The sequence below is a fragment of the Sardina pilchardus genome, chromosome 9 (genome assembly GCF_963854185.1).
Source record: "Sardina pilchardus chromosome 9, fSarPil1.1, whole genome shotgun sequence".
In the NCBI taxonomy this organism is placed as follows: Eukaryota; Metazoa; Chordata; class Actinopteri; order Clupeiformes; family Clupeidae; genus Sardina; species Sardina pilchardus.
The window spans coordinates 29,124,183-29,140,385 of record NC_085002.1 but is presented as its reverse complement, the minus strand read 5'-3'; the positions used below and the strand labels follow the sequence as shown (position 1 = coordinate 29,140,385).

Below are 16,203 nucleotides of genomic sequence, written 5' to 3'. Positions count from 1 at the left end.
AAAACATTTTTCCTATTACAGTTTTTGCCCGTTCCTTGAACACTATAGACCCATGCTTAGACTAGTAACACAACTTGAAACTTTTTAACCATTTTTACACATACCTTAAACAAAAGTTCTGCTTTGCTCTGTAGTTGCAATTCTGCAACACACTTACTCCTTTAAGCAACACACTTGGTCCTGCAAACTAAACTCTATTTCATACATACCGTAAGACTTCAAAAATGAAATCTCAGGCCGCCATTCGGGAAAACACATGTATCCAAAATACAAAACACATTGGGTAATTGCAACCACTCAAATACACACACTTAAACAGTAAAAATCAAAGACTGCAGTGTTTTATATAAAGTAGACTAGTGTGTTCCCCCTGATCTGAAAGTGTATGCATACTGTATGATTCAAGTGTGTGTCATTTTGTCCTCAGAGTTACATTTTGACAAAGGATTGTTAGGTTTTGATAGCTGAGTTTAGGTACTGATAGTAGGGTTTCAATTTGACACAGATGTGAATGGTATATTTCAGTGTTGTGTCATGCTTACTTGTGTGTAGTTTTGGCACAATGAGTGAAGTTTTGCAAAATGTGTTGAAGCAACAGGCAAAAACTGTAATTCTTATCAGTAAAGCATTTGTACTTATATATGGTTTGTTTATAGTAAATAAGCTTATAGCTATGTTTGTAATACTGTTAAAGAAATTATCATGTTATCATCATAGTTATGTACATTTTGGAGTGTCACAGTTATCTTGCCAATATTTTCATGTATACATGCACTGCTTTTGCAAAGATTATTTTTGCCAACATTGTCCTTATGTGCGTCAAGGGAAACAGATGTACCTGCAAAGGCAGGATATGGGAGTCAGGACACCTAAGGACAAGGTCACACACAAGGTCACTCTCTCCTCTGGGCCAGAGTTAAAAAACATACTACTTGTTGTGGTTCTTGTGTTCTAAATTTTAAATACTTGGAAGATTTTCCTAACAAATACCAATAATAACAATAAGATCCGTTAGAATGGATGTATTAATGAATAAACAATTTAAGAAACTATTTACACCTACATGTAGGCAAAAAATAATAACACTTGCACTGGGTGTGGATACATGTTTTAGAAACCACTTCCTAATTATAATAAATGTTTATCTAATGATTTACAAGTGGTTAGATACTGTAAATATGCCAGAAACAACATTGTGATAAAATTGTGAGAAATAACGTCCCCTGTCTACAGACCCCTGAAGTTCCCTACATGCATTTATAACTGTGAAGGTGATTCATACAATTATTTTTCTTTCCCAGAGTCATATGGGGCAATCTATAACTTCTGTAGACATACAAAATGGGGTGGAATGATTGTATTGGGCGCACTGGGGTGTCAGGTGGCTCAGGGTTCAGTAGGAGGGGCCCTTAACAGGATTCTCAAGACCATTCAGATTCTTCTCGTGCATGCTCCACCTCAGCTCACGCCATACGCTTTCTAGCGTTCAGATCAGGGGAACGAGATGGCAGTAGCAAAGTCTAGATTCCGTGTTCTGTAACTCGTTTGTGTTGATCTGGACGTCTGTTTTGACTTACCAGATGATCCGATCATAACCCACTTAGTGTATTGGCAAAAACGACTTTTGATTTGAAGAATGTCATGGATTTCATGATATCATGAATCCTAGGCTTTTCGAATAAAAGCAGACCCAGTAACAGACCTTCCACCATACTTTGCATTAATCAAAGGGTTTCTTTGCAGTATAGTCATCCTACTTAGGCTATTACAAATTCCATCTTGCGAGCTTTAGCGCTCTGCCAAGTCCCATTGGAGCAGAGGCACTCCTCCCTCCTTACCTTCTTCTTCTCCACTTCCCCCTTTTTCCTCTTTTCCATCTCCTCTGCCACTTCTCCTCCCACCATACTCTGACTATAATATGTAGGCACTCTTGTCCTCTAATACTAGATTGATAGATGCAATGCAATTCCTCTCCTTTGCACTGTAGACTTACAATGTAAATGTTATTCTATTGCTATATATCTCTAAATGTTAATATCTTAAATGTTATGGATAAACACGTCTGCCAAATTAATAAATGTCAATGTAAACGTTTAGCTTAAAACCATAAAGGTCCATTTTTATTTCATCTGACCATCCTCTTAACTGTATGCTGCTGCTGTATGTAGCCTACTGTCCAGCACGGGCAGGATAAGCATGGGTTTTGCATTTGATTTAGTATTTAAGACTAAAAATGATTTAGTATTTAAGACTAAAATTATTTCAGTAACAGGTTTAAAAACAAATGGAGACATATACAGTACCTTGCAGCTGTGTGAGTTGTAGTAAGTCAGGTGTCAGCACATAAGTCATGTAACAGGCAAGGCAAAGGACAAAACATATTCCAGTGATAACGTACAACCCTGAGAATGGCACATGTAAACACATAAACTGTCATTAACAAGGTTTAGGTTTACAAAATTATAAACACAGGATAATGTTCAAAATGTGCTCTTACCTTTCATACTCTTATATAGGCTATATACACATTTGATTATGTCACTTAAATTATCTTAAGTAACTTGACAACTAATTAGCCTGCTTTGGTTAGGTGTTCCAAAGATCTCAAAGCTATGATATAGATCTCAACAAGGATATACACAACTGTCACCTCCAGTCACCTCCCATAAAAGCAAACCACTTCCATGTGTGTTTAGTCCCTCCCCCATAGATATATATGCCCCTCCCCAATCAACTTTCTCTAAAGAAAGAGACAAGTGAAGAGAGGTGGACCTGTGATTTCCTTGTGATCTACGCCTCCTGGTGGCTGGGATGTGCAATTAATGTTTTGAAGGCCTTAATCTACAGTATTTCACATAGCCTACATATAATGAAAAAAAGAGGGAAACAAATGCATTAGTCAGATCCTGATGGTCCAGATGATTGGACCAATATGGTGACTATTATCTTGAAAAATAGAAGTATATTGAACCAAATTAGTTTAATGTGAGCACACGCAGGCAAACAGATCTGAATTATTAGCCTCGACAGAGGTAGTATGACAACAAGGTTCTTGGGCTAAAAAGAACATTCATTAAAGTGGGAGCATTTGTATTTACATACTGGAGACATAAAAAAAAGTTAAAATGAGAAAATAAGTAACAATTAAGCACACAACAGACAATATCAACAAAGGCACATATTAGAAACAATCAACCAAACAAAACAAAAAAATCAAATGAAGTGAAGAGTTATGAACAGTCATTATTGATAATGTACTTGCATGTCACAACAATGCAGTGTTATAATGAGAAATTACAAAAGTATTGCACAACAGGTAAATTTCACATTCTTTTTCATTATAAACGGTTGAGGAAAATCCTGTATTTTCACATAAGCCTACTGATGTACAGTTTCCCTTTAATGGTTTATATTCTTTAACAAGCTATTTTTCATGTAGTAGTCAATCCATATTCAATTTGAATTCATCACAAGGTAAAATTGTTTGGCTTACTTAATAGCCTAACAATTACCCTGAGCGGTTTATTGAGGTATACAATAAAAACATAAAGTTTTGCCTCCTTTCAAAACTGTCTTTGGTATAAGAACTAATGTTCTCATCTAATATGTTACATTATTCATCATTTAATATGAATTTTGAAGACACTGACTAAAACCGTAAGCTAAAGCTTATGCGTTCAATGATCTGACTACTGTTTTCCATCAGTAGTCATATCGTTTTAGATGAAAAAAAAAACCTCACAAACAAGTGCCCAATCACCATCCCACTTATATTGACTGATCTCGTCACACTGATAATGGTAATATTCCTTTCATGCAAAGCAGGAGTGTGGGTAGCAAAAAAACAAAGTAACCATCATCCGCCATAAGCGATGCGCTCTTAAAATGGTTGTCACACACTTTTAAGTGTGAACAGGGTACCATATAGTGACCTACACCTGAGATATATCACTTGGTGACATACCTGCATGCGCGCGCACACACACACACACACATCTAGGCTACAGCAGTTAATACTCGTGGACACAGGACATTCCACCTGAGTTTATATCTCCACTACATACATAAGACTCCTCACAAATCCTCACACCATCACACGTAAGAATCATCTATTTGTACGGTCAGGAGCTGATCGGTTTGTTCTTATTTAATTTCTTCTGTGAAAGCAACCTTTTTCATTGACAGGGCTTAAAGTGAGGAAAAGTTCTATGTGTGAAGTTATCCGAAACGTTGAAGCCATTGTTATTACATATAACTATGTATGTTTCACCTCTTGAACCTCTTAAACCTCCTAAATTCAGTGTAGGCTGCATGTACAGTTAAGAGTGGACCTTGTATTGATTAGCACCAGTGCTTATTTTAAAATGTCAGCTGCTTAACATAAGGGATAACAAGAGCAGTGTTTCCTGTCAATACAGCCATAGGCATGAAACAGGTCAAATGGAACATCCAGCAAGGCCAATAGTAGTGGAGTGGAGTCCATGTGGAGTGACATAGGTGGTGATTACTCCAGGAGGTCCTGAGAGACAAGACATCAGAACGTCTGTGTAAACTCATCTGCAAGTTAATCATGTTCATCAATATTTGGACATTCATAATTTATGCAAAAACAAGTTACCTCGTCTGACTCCTCTGACAGTCGGCTTTCCTCGGTAGCACTTGTGCGTTGTTCCTCCATCTGTCTCAGGACTGAATACCTGTATACGGCATCGCTGGAAACAAACCATAACTTTTCATATCGCTCAACAGTTGAGCTGCCATAATGTCACGTAGGCTATTAGTTCAGAGACATGGAACACACAAGTTTAATGACTGGCATGTCTTACTTTTGAGGGAAGCAGTATTTCCGAATGACATATATTGCAGCCACCAATGCAGCTAATGAAACGATAACCACCGATGCCACAACCCCGGGATGAAGACTTTTTACCTAGTTGGTAAAAAAAATAGTGATGTTCTCAACCATAGACTGTAGTCTGTCTATGTTCTCAACTCGTTAACAACAACAGCATCGAGTCAGAGCATTAAACATTCGCAAACATCCATGTTGTCCCACGACGTTAAACAAAACCTAATACTAACTGACCACAATGAACAAATCACCCCAGTGTTGACGCTCCTAAAAGTATTGAGTTAACGGTAACGTTAACTGAGCGGAAAGTTAATAGTTAGTGGTTAACTTTCTGTTTGTTTGGTATCATGTGACGCCAACCTGTGGAGTTGTTGCAGTCGGGCTGTCTCTTTGGTGTCGACTATTTGGAGAATCCTGAAGACTGAGGTAGTTCGAGGGTAAGGTATCGACTGTGTCCAAGAAAATAGCTAACACATACACACAAGAAACTGATATTATGAGTTTTACTGTCGACTTCTCTGAGTGTGCATAAGTCGCCATGATTGTTTACTTCCTCATTTGGTTGACTACGTCACTGCCGCTGTGTCTAGCGATTGGATCATACGCCGCCTCATTTGAGAGCCTCTTCAATTTCAGAGAATGTCTAATAAGGTATGGCTTTGAGCGAGTAGCTCAGCAGGGTTACCAGTCCTTTCAAGAACCTTAAGCAAGCTATTTCAGAACCACGACACTTTGTTTGGTCCTTGATAACTGTGAAACAAATTGCATAATTAATAGACTATAATGTTATTTAGCTGTTTATTAGACATCCGAAGCAGGCTCCCTTTTTGACAATGAAAAAAATAAAGTGTACCCCCACCCCCATCATAACAGTCAATGCAAACTAAGACACACATATTATCTGTAATTTTACACACACACACACACACACACACACACACACACACACACACACACACACACACACACACACACACACACAGTATGTTCAGCTATTGCATATCTTCCATTTTATTATAAATCAGAGTTCTTGTATAAAATACTCCCACTGGGTGATCAACTCATATAACGATCCAATACCACAGCATGCAGAAACACACTCTTGCTTGAGTTGAACACTGTACAACAACACAGTAATGAAAAACAATCTAGCCTAATGTTATACTGTAAACTAAAATTATGAAAGGAAGAGCTTCCTATCCTTTGATATCAAGTTGATTATGAATTGATACAATTCAGTTACTCAGCATGTGTTTCGTGATTTAATTTTTTATCAGTAATAATGTGAACACTGGATTTCTACAGTATGGAGAAACTACACAGTGCAATGCAATACAACACAATACAATACAATATAATACAAACTATATACAGGAGTTACAATCAGGCCAGTTCATAGTATTTCCCAGACTGTGGATCAAAATAACAGTTAAGACCTGGATCGTAAAGCAAGTTGAGAAACTCTTCCCCATCACAGCTATTATCAGCTCCTGCAAGACAAAGATGCAAAATATTAAATCAAATAACCTCCAAATTGCATAGTTGAAACATTAAAATAAATATTGCCACAATGTCAATTTAAACAACATACAACTGTAAATGTCAAAACTTCAGACAATTAAAACATTTTTGAAAGTGTATGATGCTGAATTATTAACTTATAGCAGGGCTTCTATTGTCGGGAAATACTACCAATTAAATAATGACTAATATTACTATTACTAATGATTATGCATGCATGTACTATATTGATCACAGAAAAAAAACGGGCGTTCAACTCCCTGGACTAAACTAAAACTAATGCTGTGAATAAAAGTGATCAAAACAAACAAATGCTATTTCAACAAGGGGTGCAATGGCCAAGGTGTATGATTGTGGTGTCTCTGTGCGTGTGTGTGTGTGTGTGTGTGTGTGTGTGTGTGTGTGTGTGCGTGTGTGTGTGTGTGTGTGTGTGTGTGTGTGTGTGTGTGTGTGTGTGTGTGTGTGTGCGTGCGTGCGTGCTCCACTAAGCCAACAAGACAGAAAATTATGAGCCAATACCTTCATCTGTGACCTTGCAGAGATCATCCTTGCCCTTTGCCCTGTGCTGGCTCGGAGGGATGAGGGGAGGGCTGAGCACATCCATCCATTCCCTACAAAGACAAATGAAAAGGAAAAGCTCGCCGACACTCCCACCACTCAAACCCACTTCAAACAATAAGTTCTAGGTTTTGTTATGTCCTGTGGGTTTGCGTTGCTCTTTGCCCTGCTCTGTCCTGTGTTTGTGAACTGTGTTGCAGGACATCTTGGTGTTAAGTATCAATTATGTTCCTGCCATTAGGGATTGGATGAGCCGCAGTATAAAGCGGGCGCTGTTCCCTTCGTTTGGGGCTTCGCTCTGCATGTTCGCCTGTCCCACTCCGCCCAGCCGCACTTGCCGTCATTGCCAGATATGGCAGAGTGAGAGGCTGGCATGGCCTTGGCGTAGGCCTCGTTGTTAGGCTTTGTTTCTGGCTTAATTTTTCTGAAGTTAACCTTTTCTTTATTTTTCATTATATATTCACTTTTTTTTGTAAATAAACATCCTTGAATTGAGCGCTATTTTTCGTCCGTCCGCCTTTTTAGAGGTTTTCTACCTCAAACCTTTTGTTGCGTGTCTATCGCCTAGACTGGCGCGTTACAGTTTCTACACCAGATCTTTCGCCACCAGCTCAACTGGAAAAAGGAGAACCTCGCTGACACTTGCACTGCACAAAAATATACTCTCTACTTCTAGAACAGATCCTTCGCCACCAGCTCAACCGTATGGAACTTAACAAAATTTGTATTCACATATTTTGCATCTCCTCCTCCAATTCGGAAGCTGTTAGAACACACCAAACTGTCCTGTACTGTACCTGTCCCCCATACAGCGCTTTTCCTGTAACACTGTCCCCCACTGTTACGAGGAGGCTGAGGCCGCAGCATCCAAATTAAGCTACACTGTCTAGGGTAGAATGTTTACAGCTGAAACCAAGGTCTGCAATGTAACCTGAGATAAGATACATAAACCTAACCTACACGCTGGCCCTACGTGATGTACAGCACGGAAGTATCTAGCACTTTTGACCAGCATTTATAACCGTTTGCAAAATGATCCTGTGGACATGCTTGTGATTTTACCAAGACGGATCATCACGGATGTGTGATGATTATGTGATCTACGTAATCGACATAATTAAATGACAAAATTGTCTTTCGAGAACATCTGCTGTTGTCATGTTTGTACATTGTACTTTTTTCATTTAAAAAAAGTGAAACAAAACAAGTAAACACGAACATTACAACTTCTCTCTCACTCACTCACTCCTCTATCAGAGAACAGAGCCAATGTAGCCCACAATTTCTTTCTTGTCCAGTGCTATTGTCCATGTCTCCTGCTGCTCCACTCTGACATGCATTTACATCAGAGGAAAAGGTTATAGTCCTCCACCCATGCACAACACACAAAGCACAAGTCCTACTGCCACGACAACAGATAGGATCCCCGTCGCTAAGGGGAGGGCTGTCCCTGACTACCACCCGGAGAGCGGCGCTGAGACCTGTGACAGCCTGACGACAAGTTCAGACCTCGCGGGGATTCTGCTCCCTCTACTCACCACAATATATAATCACCTGCGACAGTCTCGGTAAACACTTCAGTCTGGCTCTAGTTGAAAAATGTGCCAGTCAGTATGCTTGAAATAAACACCAATACACAGATTTGATGTTTTTCCCCCTTAAACTTATTTTTTTCCCCCAGAAAAATATTGTCTGATTATGCGGAATAAGACAGCCAGACAATGCCAAGGTAGCACTCTCTCAAAACAAATAGCTATCGTACATTTGCTCTCTGACAGAGGTGTATCTGAAAGATAACATGGTGAATATCTTGAAGCTGGTGAAATTGAATCTGCCACTCACAGGCTGTCCATGGGGCAGTGCTTACCTGGGATTGGAGTGGAGGAGAGGGTTCATCTCCTTCTGGTAGTACTGGCCCTGGCTGTCGGGCTGGAAATTATTAGGATTACAGTTCAGTTAGATTGCAAACATCTAAACTTTACCTGCTACATTTTTTACACACAATATTGTCCATCTTTCTGTACTACAAAATGTAGCACGTTCACAGGCATGATGATCAGAGCCTATTGTCTTCAAAGCAGGTCTCAGTGCTCACCTGTTGGGGGCACTGTTGCTGCACATAATGGAAATGTAGATTTTCTTTCCATTTCATAAAGATAAATGCCTTCAAACTCACTGTGCACACATTATGGGAAAGGCACAGTAATTCCAAAAGAACAAGGAGATGAAGGATCGTTAAAAAATGTCTTGTCACATGAAATGTTAAGAAGACAAGCATAATAGGTATTAATTTATGATGGCTTACGGGAGAGAATGAATTTTAATTTCTCTTTTTGAACTTGTGAGGGGCATGAATTGTAGGTTATGAATTAAACTTGGGGGCGTAATGATTATTTTTGATGGACTTGCATGAATATGTCCATTAGGATACTTGACGATGTAAATGAAGTTCACTCAAGTTTCCAGTCTCTTTCTGACGGAATATGAATTAGTGTCTCTGAATGGAGCTGGATTATAAGAAGCTGCTCATACAAGTTACGAGCCATTCTTCTTTGTAATTCCCCCTCAGTAAGTCATGAGAGTGGACAACTGACCAACGTCTGGCAAAATAAAATGCTGGTGAAACTACATTATTTTCTATTCAATCTTCTGGCAAAATAAACTTCAGGCAGTTCACTAACTGTACCAACATCTGTCCATTTTATGGGCACAATGGTCTGCATGGCATAAATCTGGTATATTTCCAGACAAAGCTCAACACTGTAGCCTACAGATATCTTGCCATATGTACTGTAAGTATGACCAATCCCTTGTTTATAGCAGAGGTTCTTGTTAAGGTACGCCAAACCGTGAAAGCATGGCAGCTGATCATGAACACATACATGGCATCTGAATTCTGATAATAAACAGGTCAAAAACACATTTTGTTATTTTCAATTTCACATTATCTGATCAAAGCACTCAACTAGTTTGTGTTGTGACTTCATTGTATTGAATAGGAGTATTTCCTGACATTGACCATTGCTGCGAGGCATGTCTAGTGACAAATGGTAACTCAAGGCTAGGTAGTGAAAACAAGCTGAATGCATTGTCACTTGCACTGACTGTATTGACAAATTATGAGTGGATCGACTGAACATTGCTGGAGTCAACAGAAAGGTGGTGACATGAGCTGACCTTGTTCAACGAGCTACGCTTTCATAATCAATCTAAGGTTAAACTGCTGGCTCTGATAGATAGCAATTCAATTCAATATCAGGCCTCAGAGATTTGCCTTTCAGAGATTTTTTTATACCAGGCCACCTTACATAAAAAATACCCTTAATGCAGAACATGATGGTTATGGTTATGGTTATGGTGTTTGGCAGACACTTTTGTCCAAAGCGACATACAAATAACAACAATACAATAGTTCAATTTAACAGTAAACAATTCAAAAGTTGGCAATACTACATTAAAGAGAATGGTAATAATAAACAACAATGCCAATTCAATCAATAGCTTAATGAAAATAACTAAATACTATAATATACAAACCATAATGCATAAGAAATGCTTATTAAACTAAGTGCATGTTGAACAGATATGTCTTTAGACCCCCCTTGAAAGACCCAACACTCTCAGAGGAAAGGAGAGCACTGGGCAACTCATTCCACCAACAAGGAACCACTGAGGAAGACACAGCCATACAGGAGTCCTACAGAAGAAGGACTACTGTACAGCTTTCAACATTTTAGCCAAGAGACAAAACGCAGGAAGGGGGTCTAGGGACCAGGCTGTGGGAGCTGATTCTGCATGTTGCCTGTGCAGGGGCCTGTATAGGTCCTGTATAAGGTGCTGTGGCTACTCACCAGAGGGTAGCACTGGGTCCAGGTGGTGGTGTCATCACTGCTGGTGCTGAGGCTGACGTTGCAGCGGCGCCGCTGGGAAGCGCTGAGGCCGGCGTCACCGCCACCGCCGCTGGCCTCATCCTCCTCCTCCTCCTCCGTTTGTGCTCGGCACAGGCTGGCCAACATCCGCAGCTCCTCTTCGTCCCCAGGTCTAGCCAGGTCACTTGAGACCGAGGCAGCTGGTCGGCTGCCATCGCCCACCTTAAGGCAGAGAAAGTGTGTGTGTGTGTGTGTGTGTGTGTGTAAGTTCAGATAACTGATTCTACACTATGATGGCCATCACAAACACAGATGCACTGATGAAACAAAATGCCGTCTTTGGATATGTAATGAGATACCAGACTTTCATCATAGGAAGGCTTTATTAATCAATCAATGATTAATTGTATGTATTCTGCATGAGCATCCCCCACTGACAGCATTGCCTCCCATTGAGGTCAACTTCTATGCATGCAGTATTTCTAATTAATGTGATACTACTATCTGTTTTTGGTGACTGTTTCGATCACATCATCTAGTACTACCTTTGGTATGAAGATCATCTCACACTACCAAGTCTGCTAAAAACAAATAGCTACATCTACTTCCAACTAAACCAGTTGACTGTGAAAACAACTTAGCATTTCTTGTGACGGCAAAAGCCATCCATTTACAACAGATTGCAGAGCCGCTTAAATCTGTTGCCAGAAACATACGGTGCAATTAACGGCAACATCCGTTGTAATGATTCTATTGACATCAAGCACAGCTCTTCAGCGTTGTTACAGACGTGAACGAGTGAAAGGGATTTAAAAAGGCTTTTGTGGCACAAGGCACTAGAGGGGTTTGAAACTGTTGACACCTTGTTAGCAGTAGCCAAGCATATGCACTGTCAAATTAGCAGTTTGACACTCAGGACCTCTCCTCCTCCAGAGCTCCTAGCTCACGGGAGAAAAAAACCTTTTCTGATGTTTTCAGACTTAATTACTGTGCCGGCTTCCTTAAGAAGGTCACGAGGAGGTGAACGGTAGCTCCCCGTCAAACGGGCCTCGGTAACAATTGTGTTTCACTGCAATACTCTCGTCCTGCGTCTGTAAGTCTTCTTCGGGCTTTAATTATACTCCCCTGCGGATGCGGGCACTGACAGCTGCGTAAACCGTGGACACGTACAGTAGTTGTTATCATGATCTTTTAGTCATCTTGGAGTCTGTTCGCGCCCAGATGGTGCCCTTGTAGACTTGTGGTCGTGCGGTCACTTATAATTGGAGGGTACACCGATGTATGTATGCCGCATAGATCACTTGGACTCTGCGGGGTCCTTGGCATCGTGACAAGTAGAATGCTGGCCTTAATGTACATTGTTTGCCATTGTGAGCGAGTGTCTTGCAAAAGAGCAGCAGGAGTGGAACACAAGCTAAGAACAGCAGAACATGCCGAGTCACGCTCCTTGATGTTGATACAGTCGGTTCCCTTTGGAAAGGCTCCCTTGAACTTGAAGCGGCCAAGAATTTCATCTTACACAGTTATTAGGGTCTGTTCACATAGGACTATTCCATTCAATGTATGAAAGGCCACTTCCGCTGTGATAAAAGTGCCAATCTTAAAGCCAGAAGCACTGAATCCAATGCAATGCCATGCTGACAGCTTTTCGGAATCAATCCCTATAGAAACTCACTGCTTGCCCTTAAAGAAAATGTTAAAAAGCAAAGTCTACAGCAGGCAGCAGTAGGTCTACGATTATCCAACTGCAAGGCGACCCAATGGTGCCCGAGTACTACTCTACTGTACATCCAGCAATTCCCTCTTTGTCATGTTTGTGTGAAAAATGCCTTTCGCAAGCGAAGTAAATCTGTTTTCCATCCTGCTATTTCTTGTACACCGTTGATATGTCTTTTGGCTGGCTGTTTGAAATTCAGCTCAGCAAAAATATTTCTTCTCTGACAGACAAAATGGAAGCAGTGTGATGCACTGCACAATGCACAGTCAAGTCGTGAACATGATGTTCTAGTGTGAGAGAGTGACCCATGCTTCATGTGTGTGTGTGTGTGTGTGTGTGTGTTAAAGGATCTCAGTGTTAATCAATTGCCTTAGCCTCCAGTTTGTTTCAAATCAAATCACTTACTATTATGACCAGTGGTTTAAATGTAAAACTATTACACTATTCAGCAGCATGTTGCTTAAATGGCCTAATTTTCCATTCTCCAGGATGTAATAAAAGTGAGCAAGGTTAAGTTAGGTTAAAATCATTTAGTAAATGAGATCACCACTAAATCGACAGCTACAGTGTCACTGTTTCCCTAACAAGTCGCTACTCTCTTACCTGAAGCTTCCAGTCCTCGGGGGGGATTTCTCTGAGAGACCTCTTGCTAAGCGATGTCCTACAGTCCGCATCCGGGCCACTCTTCCCTGGACGCTCCAGCCAGGAGCTCAGCCTGGGAGCCCCAGGGGACAGACAGCGGGTCGGGGCCACACCGCCGTGGTCAGGTCTTCTTGACCCCTCACTGACCCCTGGCGAGCGAGTTGGTCTTGCTGCTTTGGGACTCATCTGGCGTGGCTCGTCGGGAGACTTGCGGTGGAAGCTTGACCCTGAGGCCAAGCGGGACGGCTCCGGTGAGGTACAGGGAGCTGGGCTGGATTCCACAGCACCTCTCTGAAGAAGGAACTTGATGTAGGCATCGTCCTGACAGGCAGACCACAACTGGAGGTTAGCTTTTCTTACACGGCCAGTGGAACAAGTAGCACCATTGCCATACTGTACATACTGTATATATCTGCACACTCTTAAAAACATATGATTGAATATAGAAAAACAACCAAACAATTGAAGAGGGGGTGGGGGAGGTTGGGGTCCTGAACACAACCTATATCCCAATGCACACAAACAATTAGCAACACAGATACGAGAACACACTGACAAAAACATTCTGAGAACATAAGAGCTTAACACAGTCTGAGCCTTAAGACGAACAATATCCAGCGAATAAAAGAGCTCTGTTTCAAACACTGCTTTTGTTGCCTTATACTGAGCAAAAAGAGACAATGTGATGCAAATCAAGTCTCTGTAAATGTTCTGCAATTACCAGAGCAAACCCACAGAGACCCACAGACATCCTTGAAATGTCATAAATAACAATATTAACCATTAACCTTTATTAACCTTTTACTGGTTATTCAGCTACCTTATTCAGCTGGTATTGGAGCAGGTATGAATCCTTCAATTCAGGATAAAAATGCAAGAGGACAAAGTAGGGGGGGTGGGAGAGATGAGGTGGGCGGGTGGAGTCTGATGCAACATCAATGAAAGTCACGAGGGAGGCAGCTAATGCCGACACGGTCACAGAAGATAACATATTAATAAAACCACCACCGCAGAGGAGTGTGACTGCCTGCTAAGAGGTGGAGTTACATCAGATATCACCTGCAATTAGCGGTGACGACAGCACATTTGACAAGGCGCTGCCTCACTCACCTCTCGCTTAGTAAGGAAGATCTGAATTGGCTTTGATCTCTGTTAATGTCCTTTAACAGCCAGCTTGCTACCATGCTAATGATGGCCGGCTAGCTGATGATAAAGCAGGCGGACTTGGACGGACTCCTCCTTTTATAGCATTCCAATGAAAGCCTTCCTGCAGTTTTTCAGAAGCTCCCATTGCCTGGTATCAGTTGCAGTCTTTTGAGCCATACGACAAGTCAGTAATAAGCCATCTGTTATTACTTGAGCTTGGATGGAACTCAAAGCTCTGATCTAGTTTGCTGAAGATGGGAGGCAGGCCAGTAACAGAACGAGACATAAACTGGCATATGGTTTGAGATGGACCACTATATGTACTGTATAACTAACATGTCAGGGTACTACATCTCAGTAGTCAGTCTTCTCTAGGACTATATGTAGGCTACTGTATAACTAACATGTCAGGGTAGCTAGAGATGGGCCACAATATGTATAACTAACATGTCAGGGTAGCTAAAGATGGGCCACTATATGTATTACCGTTCTAAAAACACCAAACTTTACAGCTCTAGAAATAGTCCTTCTTCATTAAATAAATTACATATTAGATCACTGACGCAGCAATCATGGTGTTCCATTTATGACGAACACTTCTATTATATATTATATATTACAAAAAAAACCTGCAGACTACAACAGAAACTTGGGCCCTTGTCTTACCCTCTCAGTAAAAAATACAATAAAAGAGCTGCGCTCACACACTATATCATACTCCAAGGTGCATACTGCTGTTATCAGATGTATCAGATCTTTGTTTGATGAACACATTAAAAATTTAACAATCTGCTCCCATTCAAACCCTCCATCTACAATGCATATGATGAAAGTATGGTTGAGAAAACACCTGAAAGAATGTTTCAAACAGGCAACAAGCCAACAGTTCTCAAGTCAGATGTATAAAATCCAAACTTTTGTCAGAACTAGGGTGAAATATTACTGTTTACCACTGCTGAAGAGAAAAAACTAGCTTCAGTGGGACTGAGTGCAGAAATATCTTTGGTTGAACGTGTGGTGAGTGACTACACCATTCTTGGAGAGCCTCAATTTTGAATTTGATTGCCCAGTGGTTAAAGGTATAGGGTTAGGGATATTGGAGAAAGATCGTTGAACTGAACAGTCAGGCAAATATACCCCTCCCTTCAGTGCACTATGGGTGTTGGGATGAGCTCTCTCTGTTTACGTCCAGTTTACAGAGCCAAAGGCTGGTTTTTAAGTGTGCAGGTAGAATACACAGCTAGTGTATCATGCGGAGCTATTTGTTGAATCTGGCAGAAAGTGTGTTGGCATAGCATCGCTTCCTACTCTTTTAACTATGCCTCTAAAGCCCGGAACACTGGGCCAGTGCATAAAAGCCAATTGAGATATAGCTCTACAGAGGTAGTACTGTGTTTACAGTGAGCAAGAAGCCAGAGGTGCAATACAACACACATCAAGCTGTCAACTACATCAATCAAAGTGGCCTAATTAACTGGTGCAGAACATATGTATCCTGAAGATGGGTTTGATTTCCCCGAGGACACACACATGCACACACACACACACACACACACACACTCACACAAAACATGAGGGTGGATTCAGTGTCTTATTTAAGGAAAACGTAACTGCAAAAAGGACTAAGTGATTCTTCCACAACAGACAACGGAGCCAAGACTTTTAGTGAAATACTGCACCATTCCTGGCAACGCGCACATAAATCTCTACTGTCTAACTGCCGTGAACAGCGCAGGACACTGCTCCACAGGAGAGATGCAGTCATAGACTATTTCAGTGGAAAAACTACTGTTACTACAATAGTACTGATTGCTTGGCAGGTGTCCAATATTGCTGTATGGGGGCACACAACAAGTAGATCCAGTAAAAAAAATGTAATCACAAGTCTACATCGATGT

General features: G+C 41.0%; 1 protein-coding gene across 2 annotated transcripts in view; it reads right to left on the bottom strand.

Annotated features, from left to right (window-relative positions):
- The window catches only part of cfap20dc (CFAP20 domain containing), a 36,543-nt gene that overhangs the window by 164 nt on the left and 20,176 nt on the right, over window positions 1-16,203 (bottom strand). For both annotated transcript variants that reach the window (XM_062544624.1, XM_062544625.1), the window contains 10 exons: window positions 13,121-13,480; window positions 10,783-11,022; window positions 8,799-8,860; window positions 6,893-6,984; window positions 5,213-6,342; window positions 4,827-4,930; window positions 4,619-4,712; window positions 2,498-4,519; window positions 2,304-2,402; window positions 839-869 (listed from right to left, as the gene is read on the bottom strand). In XM_062544624.1, the coding sequence (XP_062400608.1) occupies window positions 6,236-6,342; window positions 6,893-6,984; window positions 8,799-8,860; window positions 10,783-11,022; window positions 13,121-13,480 (861 nt within the window). In that variant the 3' untranslated portion in view covers window positions 839-869; window positions 2,304-2,402; window positions 2,498-4,519; ... (1 more) ...; window positions 4,827-4,930; window positions 5,213-6,235. The remainder of the gene's footprint in view (window positions 1-838; window positions 870-2,303; window positions 2,403-2,497; window positions 4,520-4,618; window positions 4,713-4,826; window positions 4,931-5,212; window positions 6,343-6,892; window positions 6,985-8,798; window positions 8,861-10,782; window positions 11,023-13,120; window positions 13,481-16,203) is intronic.